Source organism: Rattus rattus, chromosome 3 (assembly GCF_011064425.1).
Source record: "Rattus rattus isolate New Zealand chromosome 3, Rrattus_CSIRO_v1, whole genome shotgun sequence".
In the NCBI taxonomy this organism is placed as follows: domain Eukaryota; kingdom Metazoa; phylum Chordata; class Mammalia; order Rodentia; family Muridae; genus Rattus; species Rattus rattus.
In genome coordinates, this window is record NC_046156.1 from 42,763,650 (window position 1) to 42,777,215 (window position 13,566).

A 13,566-nucleotide genomic window follows, 5' to 3' on the forward strand; every position below is an offset into this window, starting at 1 on the left:
CTCTAATTTCCTACAGCCTGGGAATAGCATGTGAACTCTCAGCTACTCCTCTAGCACCATGCCTGCCCACGGCCATGCTCCCCACCATAACAGTCACGAATTCACCCTCTGAAACAATGAGGAAGCCCCCAGTAAATCTTTAATAAATTGCTTTGGCCTTGGTGTCTCTTCACAGCAACAGAGCAGGAAGCAAGACAGAGAGCCCTTCCTATTTTCCCCTCACTTATCCATGTTGACTCCCATCTGTATTGCGCATATTTAACGGTTAGAGGCCATATGAGAGAAAGAACATACAGTATTTGTCTTTCTGAGCCTGGGTTACTTTGCACAAAATCGTGTTTTCTCGTTCCATCTATTTTCCCCTGCAAATTTCATAACTTTGTTATTCAGTTATCCATAACTGAGTAAAATGCCCCATTTTGTTTATCCATTCGTCTGTTGACAGACATGGAAACTGATTCCATGTCCTTGCTACTATGAGAAGAACTGCACTGAGCACGGATGGACCAGTGTCTTGGCAGTGGGATCTGGCATTCTTCAGGTATAACCCCAGGAGCGGAACGGCTGGGTCATGTGGTAATTCTGTTTTGTTTTTAACAAACCTCCCCACTGACTTATGCTGTGACCACACTAGTTTGCAGTCCCACCACTAGTGTGATGCGTTTCCTCTTCCCCACATCTGTCACCCAGACTTGTCACCGTTTCTTTTCTTGATAGCCACCAGCTCACGCTGCGATCTGATGGCAAGAGATACTGAACACCTTTTCAAATATCTGTTGGCCATTTATGGCTTTTTTCGTTTTGATTTGCTTTTCTTTTGTTTAGATCATTGGTTTATCTATCAATTGACAACCTTACTTCTTTGCTGCCTAATTTCTGCTGTCCTTTATATATTCTAGATACTAACCCTTTGTGACTTCAGATCCTTGAAAGTGATAAGCTTGGTCTTCGGGTGACTGGCTCGGGGTGTGGCCTCTGTGGTTGGGGAGAGCCGAATAAAAGTATGAAGCCATCTAAGGTCTATACGTTTCTGCAGAATAGAATAACACAGGGTTCTGCCTAAAGTATTCCCGTCCATCTGTAAGCATCCCAGGAGCTTGATAGAGGAAGTTGCTGGGGTTCAACTCCCTCATGAAGATTGATTTAACCTTCAGCCTGTGTCTCTCTTTGCCCTGTGCCCTTGGGCATTGCTTGATGAATGACTGTTACGAAGTCAGACAGCTGACATTCCCATCCTGGCTTTGCTACTTATTAGCCATGCAGACAAATGACCTCCCTGAGCCTGTTGCCTCATTTTAAAATAGGAATAATAGCACCTATCACTCAACACCTCTAAGATAAATAAGATGAGGTGCATTTGTCTATGGACAAATATTAGCTACTACTATTACAAATATCAAAAGCACAAAGAAATGTATGCCGTGTAGTCAGTGCCGGGCCTGTCTATTTAACCTCCCTGCCTGAATGGTGATATTAAAGGGCTGATCGCATCCAAACACATAATAATGTGGTGGATGATAATTGGGATTCACCACATCAAAATGCACTTAAAGAACAGGTAGGAAAAAGAAAACAAAGTCAGCTGCAAAGCTCCTGGCTCTGCTTTGACCTGAGTTCCACCAGGCTTCACTGCCTCCTCCAACGGGTAGGGGCTGTCCACCCACGGTTACAGAATCTAAGCACGGCACCGTTTAACAGGCTCGCTCATTGCTCTTGCGTAACTGCTGAGGTCAAAATGGGCACCTTCCCGAACTGGAGACTGTCGTTTTTTGAATGGGGTCCAAAAAAGGTGCTGCAGTCCCCAGACATCCAAGGATGGCACCAAGCACTTCCGGGGAGCCAGCTTTTGAACATTAGCACCTTAACACCTTGAATTTTTTTTTTCAACACCTAAGATTCCAAGGTCTGTGACAAAGGTCTGTGGTGTGTCTTTGTGAGGGGAGCTGAGCTCATGCAAATATTCTACTCTAAGAGTTCTTAGGTAACTAAAAGAGCCATCACCAAGCAGAGGGAGAGTGACAAACAAGTGACTTAGCATTTCTGCCCCAGTCTCTCTCTCTCTCTCTCTCTCTCTCTCTCTCTCTCTCTCTCTCTCTCTCTCTCTGTGTGTGTGTGTGTGTGTGTGTGTGTGTGTGTGTGTGTGTGTGTGTGTGTGTGTGTGTGTATGTGTCTCATCTTCTCTCATCTCCGGTGCTAGAGTGAGGTAAACTAAGCGAGGTAACTTTAAACACACAGGCTCACAGGAAAACCCGGGCTGCTCTGACAGTCAGCACACGGCAGCTCCCTGTGCCACTCCTGGAAAATAATGACTTGGGTAAGGAACAGTTAATAAGAAAATGTGTCTCGCTAACCGTGCACAGTACAACAAAGAGCTGGCAGCCCCTGAAGGAAAAGGGCTTGTGCGGCTGCCGTTCAAACTTGTCAGTCAACTCGTGCCAGCAGCCTCAGCGTCTGCCTCCCCAGCACACCCTCATTACATGTGTCTGTCTGGCCTCATCGGTGCATCGGCTCAGAGCCGCTCCTGACAATTCGGAATTCTCTTCCTTTCTCCCTGGTGCAAAGAGCGAATTTCTCTCCGTGTCGCTTCTGTCATCTCCAGCTCCTCTCCTCAAGGACGCACCTTGATTTATGGTAGCTTGGGACTTCCTTCAGCGTCTGCCTGTCCTTGACTTCTAGAATGGAAGAAGCCGAGCTGGTAAAGGGAAGACTCCAGGCCATCACAGTAAGTCTGCGTAGAGTTTTAAGTCATTGAGGTGGTTGCTTAGATGAACCACACCGTTGCTAACTGTCCTTGTCTCCCAGTCCTCACAACTGCAGAAACAGAACTGAGCCTTCTGTGGACTCTGGTCTGTTTCTCTTAACCCTTGTGACCCCTCCATGACACTGGGGCTTCAGAACCTGAGATCAAGGGAAATGTTTCTGGACTTTACAGACGATGTTTGCATTTTAAACGACAATCAAGAGTTGTTTGGGTTTTGTTTGTTTGTTTGTTTGTTTTTAAGTAGTTTGTAAACTCTCCTCTCCTATGGCTATTTAAAGTTTAGTTTTTTATTTCAGATTCCTTCTGACAAATGTTTTTATAGATACCCAAATGGAATTCAAAGCAATGAATGTAACCACCAAAAAAGTTCTTTTCTTTTAAAAAAGGGGTAGACCAAAAGGAAGAAAATCTGAAAGTTTTTTTTTTTATTCATTGTATCAAAGTATATTCCAGAAAAACCTAACTGAATTAAAGAGCACAGCTTGGTGTGTGTGTGTGTGTGTGTGTTTTCAAGTGAAGTGTTAACCAGGAGAAAAGTATCAAAGGCACGCATCAGAGTAATTCTCAGAGATCGGTTTTCCAGTACAGAAGTGCAGACATAGCTCGAATAAGATCTCAATACAGGAATGCCATGCATGAGATGGACTTGGAAAATATTTCCCTAATTCCAGGAAGAAAAGTAGTACATTTGATGTTTGTTCTGGGAAAGAATCACAGCAAGAAATTAATTGCTTCTCTTAAGTGGTGCCACTCTTTCTCGTTGACTTCCAAACTGCTGTATGTGACAATAACCTGGAAGTCCCTGACCCGTTCAAGTATCATCGTTAGCGTAACTTTTGATAGCGTTTTTTGAGGAAAAGCAACTTGGCAAATCCACACCCCTCCCTGTGCGTCACATTTTCTGATACTGAAATTAACTGTCCAAAAAGAGGTGTAAGTGCTTATTAAAAAACCGATACTAAATCAAGGTAGATAGAAGGTTATCCAACTCTTTGCTCTTCAAATTCTCATAATTAATTAAGGAAATCCTAATTTAGGTTTTGTTGCTCCCCACAACACACACACACACACACACACACACACACACACACACACACACACACACACACACACACACACACACACACACACACACACACACACACACACACACACACATACACACACACACACACACACACACACACACACATACACACACACACACACACACACACACACACACACACACACACACACACACACACACACACACACACACACACACACACACACACACACACACACACACACACACACACACACACACACACACACACACACACACACACACACACACACACACACACACACACACACACACACACACACACACATGGAATATATCAGGGTTTTTTCCCTACCCAGAAAAGATAAAAAAAAAAAAAAAATACTTTCAAAACCAGGGGCCAAGAGTCCATGGCTAAGACTGGGCACCTTTCTATAGAGAGTACTTTCTAGCTTCTGAATTCTAATTATTGTATTTTTTTTCCTTTCATCAAAAAACCTTGGCCTGGATTTCTGTTTGTTTTGCTTGTTGTTAAATCCAGCCGCAGCTTCAGCTGTTGTCCGAGAAGGGACAGGAACTCCACTGTGCTCTGTTGTACTTGGCAAGGCCCTTTCACATTACAGCTGTTGGCTAAAGGTTACCTCACTGGGCCCTGTGAGCTGCTCAGAACTACCTTCCTTCTTTCCCCATAGCTCGTATGTCCTGAATAACCAAACGAAGCAGGGGACTCAGTGACGCACACACATGCACCTTCTTCTGCCCCTCCGCTATTGAACTGGGGAACATCTTACTTTAGGTCTTCTTATGTATGGTTTGTAGCTTACACCGTTTAGTGAAGTAGCACATGGTCCAAGTAGATGGCGGCATGGAGTTATTCAGAAAGTCAAGGAATTTTCATTGAGGGTTCAGATGCAGTTAGAGATAGAAGGTAGGTCGAAATGCCTTAAAAGGAATTGAGTAGATAGGCAGGCTCCTAAATATAGAGATATTTTCACTATTAAAATTAATAAACTTTTTATAATTATCCCACAAGCCCAAACATATCCTGTTAGAGTTAATTAAGTCTTTGAAGTATAGTCATGAAATTTAACTTGAATGTAAAATTCTTGCTTAAAGCCTGTAGGGTAAAAACTGGCAAAAGTTTATAGGAACGAATTTCCATTAGCCTCCGCCTCAAAGGGCCCGGTCACATTTGTCACCACCTAGAGGGGAAATAGAGTAGTTCCTCCGTATCCATGGAAACAATACAGCCACTCTCCTCCTGGGCACCCTGGGAATGCCAGCTTTCTCCACCCTGGCCTGGCCCAGGAAGCCACCCCCGCTATTCGTTCTTCCTAGGAAAAGAAAACACGTCATACCCTGAGAACTTTCAAGAGTTATCTCACTTTTGAAAGGCATTAAAATCACAAAAACTCAAAGATAATCATTGAACTGCTCTCCTATACTGAAGTGATTTTTATATATGCCGATGACAGTGATAGACGTTAATTCCCTAAGACACCAAGACTCAACAACACAGAGACTTCCCTGTAGGACAAAAACAACAAACGTGGACACTGCAACAGCCGTTTGATTTTTTTTGTGTGTGTGTGTTATTATTAAATTATGATCCTTTAACTCCCAGCAATAAAAATGAAATAAGCTATAAATATTGTGCTTATCCCACAGAGGTTTCAAATGACTAAAAAGATATTCTTGTTACTACAGATAATTGAAAATTTTCATCTGCATATAATTTGGCTGAGCCAAGCGACATTTCTCTTAAAATATTGTAACCCTGTGGTGATGCCACTTGCTTCCTACACCAGTAGATTTAATTTTAAGATTATTCATAAATTTTCTCAACGATTTAGAGACCACGACGGACAGTTATGAAAGGACTCAGAAAGGATTATCTGAAGGAGGGCACTATGGTCTGGATGCTCTGAACTGACTTTGATTCAATCGCCTTCACATTCTGCCTTCATCGTTCCAACCCTAGAGCAGCTCCTCGTTAGCTAAACTGATGATCAAAACGCTCGTTAGTCAATGAGTTCCGTTCCCAGCTAAAATTTGAAAACAGGACAACTTTACACCAATTAAATAGTATACTTAGAACCTCAAAAGACACTTGAGGCTATTTCAAGTTAGTATACATTTGACAAATAACTGAGTTTTATATGGACAAAGGGCTGTTGAAATAGACTTTTAATAGACTTTTACCCACTATGTAGCCATGGATGCCTTGGCACCATTTAGACTAACCTGACCTTGAATTCACAGAGATCTGCCTGCATCTGCCTCCAAAGTGCTGTGATTAAAGGCGTCAACATACCCAACATGGAATCGATATTTAGTGTTACTGGAAACGGTGATACCAAACTCTCAATTATTTTGAGGGATGTGGAAGAAGGCAGGTCACACTGACACGGTTCACTACAGAGCTACTCTCTGGTAGTAAGCGCGGTCCAAGGTGAAGAATAAAAACTGAATCCTGAGTGGGTTCCTAGAGAACAGAAAGATCCCTTTTTAGCTGAGTAGCACCAGTCAGCCCACCTCCCCTTCCACATTCCTGTCTCTTCATAACTCTGGGAGTGTTGGAAAATGCAGTACTTAATATGGAAGGACTCAAATGGAACTGCCCCTACATCTTAACTCTCTGGAGATTATAGACCTATAAATGCAAGGCATTTCTGGGAAATGTGATGAATTCTGAGAACTACTGTCAAATTGCAGAGAACGGACCCGATTAGAAGAGGGGCAATGGGTTGGCTGGTATGTTGCTTCTTACTTAAAGGTTTAGCTTTGATGGTGAAGGATGTGCCTATCAACTCGTTTGCTCACTCTTTAATTCAGTTTGTGACTGTGCACCGAGTCTTATGCATTTAAACTGAAAGTTTTATAAAGAAACTCTGGGACATCAGGAGTGAGGATGGGGGTGGGCAGCCGTTGTGAGTGGAGTGGTGCGCTGGAGTGGACGGGGTGTGGAACTTCCAAAGAGGGTAGCACCTGGGCGCAGGCATGAAGGAGGTGGGCTCTGTCAAAAGTTAGACCCCAGTAGGAATCTGAAGCCCGAGCACCTGCTGAGGCCTCCCCCCCTTTGGCAAGGGGCCACAGAAAGTCCTGACACAGCGATCTGAGCCAGATCTGTGGGCCAAAGCTGCCCATGACGCAAAACAATAAGGCTCTCTCACATTTCCCTGGATCCACTCCCTATTTCTTTCCACTCCCAGTGAATATTTTCTTGACTTGTAAATATAGGAATTTAGGAGGCAAGAAGTTCTTGCATAAACCAGAAGAAATCTCCCAGTTTAAAAATAAAGCATGTTAAAATCATAACATAATACTAACTCTCGATACTGCTTCAGCTCATAGTCCCTGGCCACTTCTACTCACCTTATGTTTCTGTCAATATTTGGGAATTGTCTAAGTGTCAGCAAAGTAATTAATCACCCAGAAGCAGAACTTCCTGTTGAAATGTGCAGGCTCCAACACAGAACCAAAATGCAAGAACCCAATATTTTGAGATTTCAAGGCAGTGACACCATAAATATTGAGAGCTGACTTCTGAGCACACTGTCTCTTGTGACTTCACAGAGCCCATGTCCAAGACACCACTCCTGTTTGTGTATTCCAGGCCCAGCATATCCACCCTGTTCATTTTACCTATGCAAATGAAACAGTGAATCACAGGGCAAGCCAACCTGGTTACTGACTAACTGTATACCTCTTAATAGTGCGTGGGCTACCTGTGTAGTCTTGTGTAGATGTTTGAAGACTTGGTGTTTACAGGGGTGTGTAATGCACCATTGTTAAGCATACCTCTGAGTTAAAACATAGCTACAAAGACAGTTCCAATTTGTCATGAGCGTGAACACACAGCCCTCTCCTAAAGAGACCCTATGCCAGACTGTTCAAACAATGAAGCTCTGCAGTTTTCCACAGTGCTGTACCAAGATTACATGCTCCTTCCAGAGAAGGAGAGGTTTCTTCAAACAATGTGCCAGGCCATCTTTCTTTGCCAAGCATAACACCCACCAACACAGGAGGTCATGGGTTGAGGTACAATAATTTTGATAGCCCATTAAGGAAGCTGGGTTTTTTTTAGAAGGTTTTTCCAATGTGCTACTAAATGATAAAGCTACTCTGTTAGATCATCTACTGACAGAAGTTCTTGGACCTCACTGGATGGTCTAAAGACAGATATGGTTCTTTAGAAAACTATGACTGAGTGTTTAAATACAACCTAAAGAAATGTCGCATATTCCACTGCTAATAGTGAAACAGATTTCCACTTTCCCATCTCCAAGTCTCAAACCACACTCACGATGAGCGTTTTGAGTGGGGCAAGAAAAATCCCTGGTAGATTCGTCACTGAGCAACGTCTTCTAACACAAACCAGTTTCCTTACTTCCTGTAAGTCTCCTCCCACATCCCTCTGTCTGCCATGAGTAGAAGTGGGCAGGGGCATCTCGTGCCATCTCAGAAGGACTTGGGATGGTTTTACAAAGGTCTGAAGGAATTCAAAGTCAGTTCTCAAAAGTTAACAACCCCACCACCACCACCACCTCATACCCGTTAGTCATTTCCCTCTTCCCAGAATGGATTAAATCCAGGACATCTTTGCGTCTTTCAGTACTCTAACAATTAACTCAACAGTAGCTGATATACAATAATTAATAATAATAATAATAATAATAATAATAACAATATCAAATACCATCGAGCTGCGAAGTGGAGGGGCAAGCTAATCATGTGGCCTACTAAATAGATTTTGGTTTTTACTGAAGACCCAGCCAATTTTACCAGAGCCTTTTAATAACTCGGGGACTTGCGTTTGTTAACTGTTACCATTTGTGATGTCACTATTCATTAGAATAAGCAAGAAAGGTTAGATACAGGGGTAAACCATCATAGTGCTAAAGTGTTAAAATGTGCTGCTAGGTTAGGAAAGGAGATTTAAATTTGCAGACTACAATGAGGTTGGAAACTGGAACATTTTAATTCATCCTGAAAGTAGTAGCAGTAACCCAAAGCCTTACTGCCATGCCGACTTAAGGACGAAGGTTCGGGGGCTGGAAAGACGGCTTGGCAGAGAACCTGGTCTTCTAGAGAACTTGGGTTGGATTCCCAGAACCCATACGGTGGCCCAACTCTCTTTAACTCCCTTCCCAGGGACCTAATGCTCTCTTCTAGCCCCTGCAAGCACTAAACACACGATACATAGACAATCACACAAGAAAAACACCCACAGGCATTTTTTAAAGATACAAGAAAAAAAACATAAATAACAATAAAAATCAACTTATATTATTTTTACAGTAGGGAATTAGGTGAGCCTTAACTACATACAGGGATCATGAAAGGACCCAGGAATCAGTGGTTTCCTTCTGCACAGTCTCCTCCTCTTTATCATGCGCAGTTGCTGCATGCCCAGCACTTCCGGTATGGCGGCTCTGGATGCTCTTCCTATGGGAACATCTCACTAGGTTTATTCCTTCTGTCCATCCACGTTGGCTCCAGACACGAAGGCCACACAGGTTTACTCTACAATCTCCCGAGTTTCCTAAAAACATTTTTTAACAATAAAATGCCAGTCCACTCTTAGTTCATCCTTGAAAACTTGCTACAGAAAGATATCTGGGTAGTTTCCTTTATATATTTGTTGAATTTAGTTTCAGTTTTCCATCTGTCTTCTTTCAGAGCACTGCTTTTACAAAAAAAAAAAAAATACTAAGAAAGTTGATTTCAAGAAGGTAGTTCAGTTGGTAGATGCTTGCTGATCAAGTGTGACCCGTTCATTTTAACCCCCAGAACCCACATTACAAAAGCCCTGGTGTGGTAGGGTATACTCTTAATCCTGGGAAAGTAGAAACAGTCAGATGCTGGGGGCTCACTGACAAGCCAGCTCTAAGCCAATGAGACATCTTGTCTTAAAAACCAAGGTGGGTGGAATCTGAAAAATGATTCTCAAGGACCTCTGGTCTTCATATGCACATGCACACATATGTGCAGTGCACACACACACACACACACACACACACACACACATCAGTTTCAAATTAATATTCCTTTCTGTTAATATTTCCACACAAACTTTCAAACAGTGTGCTTGAATTTTTTTCATTGCTGTGATAAGCTACCTGAGAGGCCAACCAAGGAAAGAAAGGTTTATTACAGCTCAGAGGTTCAGGAGTGTAGTCCTCTGGTGTTTGACTCCACGCGCTTGGACAGAGAATCCTGATGGCAGAAGAACTGAGAGGAAAGGACTGTGAACCCAAGCAGAGCCTTTAGAGTCTTCGCCTCCAGGGGCCTGCTTCCTCTACCAAGAGGCTGACCTGTGGGTTGCAACCCCCTTGAAGGTCAAATGACCTTCTCACAGGGGACACCACAGACTGCTGGAAAACACAGAGATTTACATTATGATGCATAACAATAGAAAATTACAGTCGTGATGTAGTAATGAAAATAATTTTATGGCTGGGCGAGGTCAACACAACATGAGGAACTGGGCTTACGGATCAGAGTAGAAGGAGGGTTGAGACCATTGTGCTAGCTAGTCCGGTCTCCGGAAGCTCCAACCACCACCCACATCAGTGCCACTAGCTGAGGTTACTGAGCAATCACCCCAGGACCCCATGGGAAACATTTCATAGTCACACCATAACAACCAGACTTTGTTTGAGGCCATGGGGAAGTCAAAAAATACTGCATTCCTGTGATCTAAGTGCTTTGGCTCCTGGGTTTTTCCATATACATTATAGAAATAAACATGGTCCCAACCTTACAGAGATCTGAAGAAGACTAAATAAATTAATGTGTTTATGTGTTTATGGCATTAGGTGGTTCCAGACACAAACACTTAGTGTTAGCCATTTTATTTATTCATTTGTTTGTTGGTTGGTTGGTTGGTTGGTGGGTTGGTTGGTTGGTTTATTTATTTATTTATTGGACTGCCACAATCCTCATTATCTCAGGATCTTGAAATAATTAAACCACACAGGGGAGAAAAAGTGAGTTTCAAATATTTGGTTTGGTTTTGGTTTTGGTTTTGAGTGCTAAGGATGAAGCAAGATCTTTTACTTACTAGGTAAACAGTAACATTAAGTAAGCTACATCCTCACCCCATGTCTTTACAGGATCAAATCCCGCTTCCTGGATATTCCTATCTAAACACCACATCCCATGTTTAAATAAAACTCATTCTGCAGTGTTGCCAGGGGATAGTCAATACGTTTTATCAGTCCTCCAATACTGTTAATTCACTTTTATACCCCTTCCAAAAATTGGGACATTTCCCATATTGTGTCTTTTGACATCTTTCACTTTACCCAAGGTTGCATCATTTTTTATAGTCATGTTTATTAGTTTTTCTTCCCTCAGAATTGAAGCCCACCAGAGACTGAAACCAGGGTCACAGTCAGAGGTCCCATTTCCTCTCAAGCATCATTTTCTCCTTAGGCACTCATGTTCTGGTCTTTCTAGGATCAAAAATCTCGCCCTTAAAGACATGAAAACAAAATATGAGTGGAGCAGTCTCATTTCATCTGTCATCTTAATACATGTTATAAAGTATATATCATCACTATATATCATTACTACCTCTATTATTGTCATCAGCATAATGCAACACACCACACACACACACACACACACACACACACACACACACACACACACACACACACACACCAATTGTTCTGTGGTTCTCGTCTGCATGGATCTGAATTTTTGCAGTATTTCTACTATTAAATATGGTTGCTACCATTTTATCTTTGTTTTCCATTCTGTGAGATAATTAGGTAGAGTCTCAGTTAGATGGTAAACTACTTAACCGGGTTTGGTTTTGCCTGATCCATAGCTTTCTTCTCTTCATTGCTGCCTACCCTATTGACGTTCCTTTTTCAAGAACTCTTTTCCAATGCTGGAATTAGGATCCTGCAGGCTGGGCAAGGGCTCTGCCACTATACCATCCTCCACCCACCTGAAGGATTTTTTAAATAAGTTTTTCCAAGATCTTTAAGACTACTTTCACTAAAATTCCATAAACTTCTTCATGGAGTCAGAATTTGTCTCTAAGAATCATGTGCCTGCCTAGTACTCTCAAGGCTATGGTTACTTAACACATCCTCCACCAGCTCAGCTCATTGGTGGATTGTAGATTCAAATAAGCAACTTCTAGTGTTCTTCTTCTGATCCTGGGGGTGAAAATAACAACAAATGGGTCATGACGTCACAGGCTACTCTGCTTCTAAGAGGTTGAATCTGAAAACATTTGACTAATCAAATGCTCCCATCGCTCCAACCTGCCCCTTCCGGTTTCTTCAGGAAGACACCATTAATGTGTTCTTCCTGTCCAAGTAGGATCTGTAAAATCAACCGGACGCCTCTTTCTTTACTTTCACCTATATTTACCTGGTGTTCTCTCCCAGGCCTATCCCTTCCTTTATGGAGAGAGTACTAAGAAGTGAATGGAATCCAGGATTGTAAATTCATGAGATCTTCTTACTTATTAAGAAAAAGCTTATTAAGCAAGTTGCTTTATTATACTACCCAAGATAAACTCTTACTTGTCAAATGAAGTATTTGGACCGTGTGAGCAATAGATCTCATACAGCTTGCATTGCCACAGCAAAGTTATTGTTACGACTTCTCGCTCCTTGTAATCTGTTTACCTTCCAAGTGCTTCTTTTAGTCATGTGGTCCAATTCATCAAGTTTCATTACAAATAATACCTGACTGAATCTAAAATTTCCTGAGGCCTTAGAGCTTCGTAGAGGATCTTCCTCGGCCTTCCTTCTTGAAAGCATAGGCGTCAGCACAGGACACACCAAGTTCCCAGCACAAAGATTTATTTGCCCCAGAGGGACAAAAGTCAAGGAATATGAGACAAGGGGGAGGAAAGAAACGGGACAAGGGAGAGTCATGCACCCGGAAGGACAAAGGACTAGCTCTGGAGAGAGAGAAGACAGATATGGCCTATAGGCAAATGGTAGTTTATAAAGAAAAAGGGGAAACCCATGTTAGGATGAGATTTAATTTTAGTTGGGTGTGTAAATTAGGGTAGCTAACAGGGTGCTTTTGATTGCTGATTGCTCGACTTCAGTACTTCGATAGCTAGGCCTTAATGGTCCACCTCCGAAAGAGGAAATAGCTAAAAATAAGGGGGGGGGAGTAGACCTTGGTGGCTTGGTTTAGGGAGAGGGAATTGGGGAAAAGGGGGAAAGATCAAAACCGTTGGCATCATGTTTGTTGTGCTCTGGCCTGCTAGAGCCCTTCAGTCCTCTCGTAAGACAGTATCCCCGGCATGCTGTCATCCGTCTCCCAAAGCTTCCCCTCCATCTCCACTCAGAGCCGTCTTTTCCTCTCCCTCCTCTTTATTCAAAGCATCTAACACCAAGAATCCCAGGGGCACCTCCAACTTGGTAGGAATCCCAAAGTCTTCTATCCTTCCCTGAATATCCCGTTTCTGGGACCGAATCCACTCTTCTCTGAAACTGTGTCCCACGTGAGCTTTGCCTCCCCCTCCTCCCTATGTCTCAGAATCCACTCATTCTGCTTCCTCAGTCCAAGTGTTCACGGCCTTGTGGCAATGTGACCAGGTCTCCTTCAACTCCCCTACGACACAATGTTCAACTTCCATAACTAGGAGTGTAACTGCTCTCCCTTTCTCCCTGAAAACTCTTCACTGCTTGCCATCTCAAACCTAAATAAGTACCAGGACCCTTGTCATGGCAACTCAAGAATGTCCATCAGCAATCTGCTCTTTTCTTGTTAT

The 13,566-nt window shown here is 42.8% G+C and overlaps 1 protein-coding gene across 1 annotated transcript in view; it reads left to right on the forward strand.

Moving 5' to 3' along the window:
* The first annotated feature begins 2,327 nt into the window (after window positions 1–2,327).
* Window positions 2,328–13,566, forward strand: part of Palmd (palmdelphin) — a 51,642-nt gene continuing 40,403 nt past the window's right edge. The window contains exon 1 of the mRNA XM_032897417.1: window positions 2,328–2,722. Within this exon, the coding sequence (XP_032753308.1) occupies window positions 2,678–2,722 (45 nt within the window). The 5' untranslated portion in view covers window positions 2,328–2,677. The remainder of the gene's footprint in view (window positions 2,723–13,566) is intronic.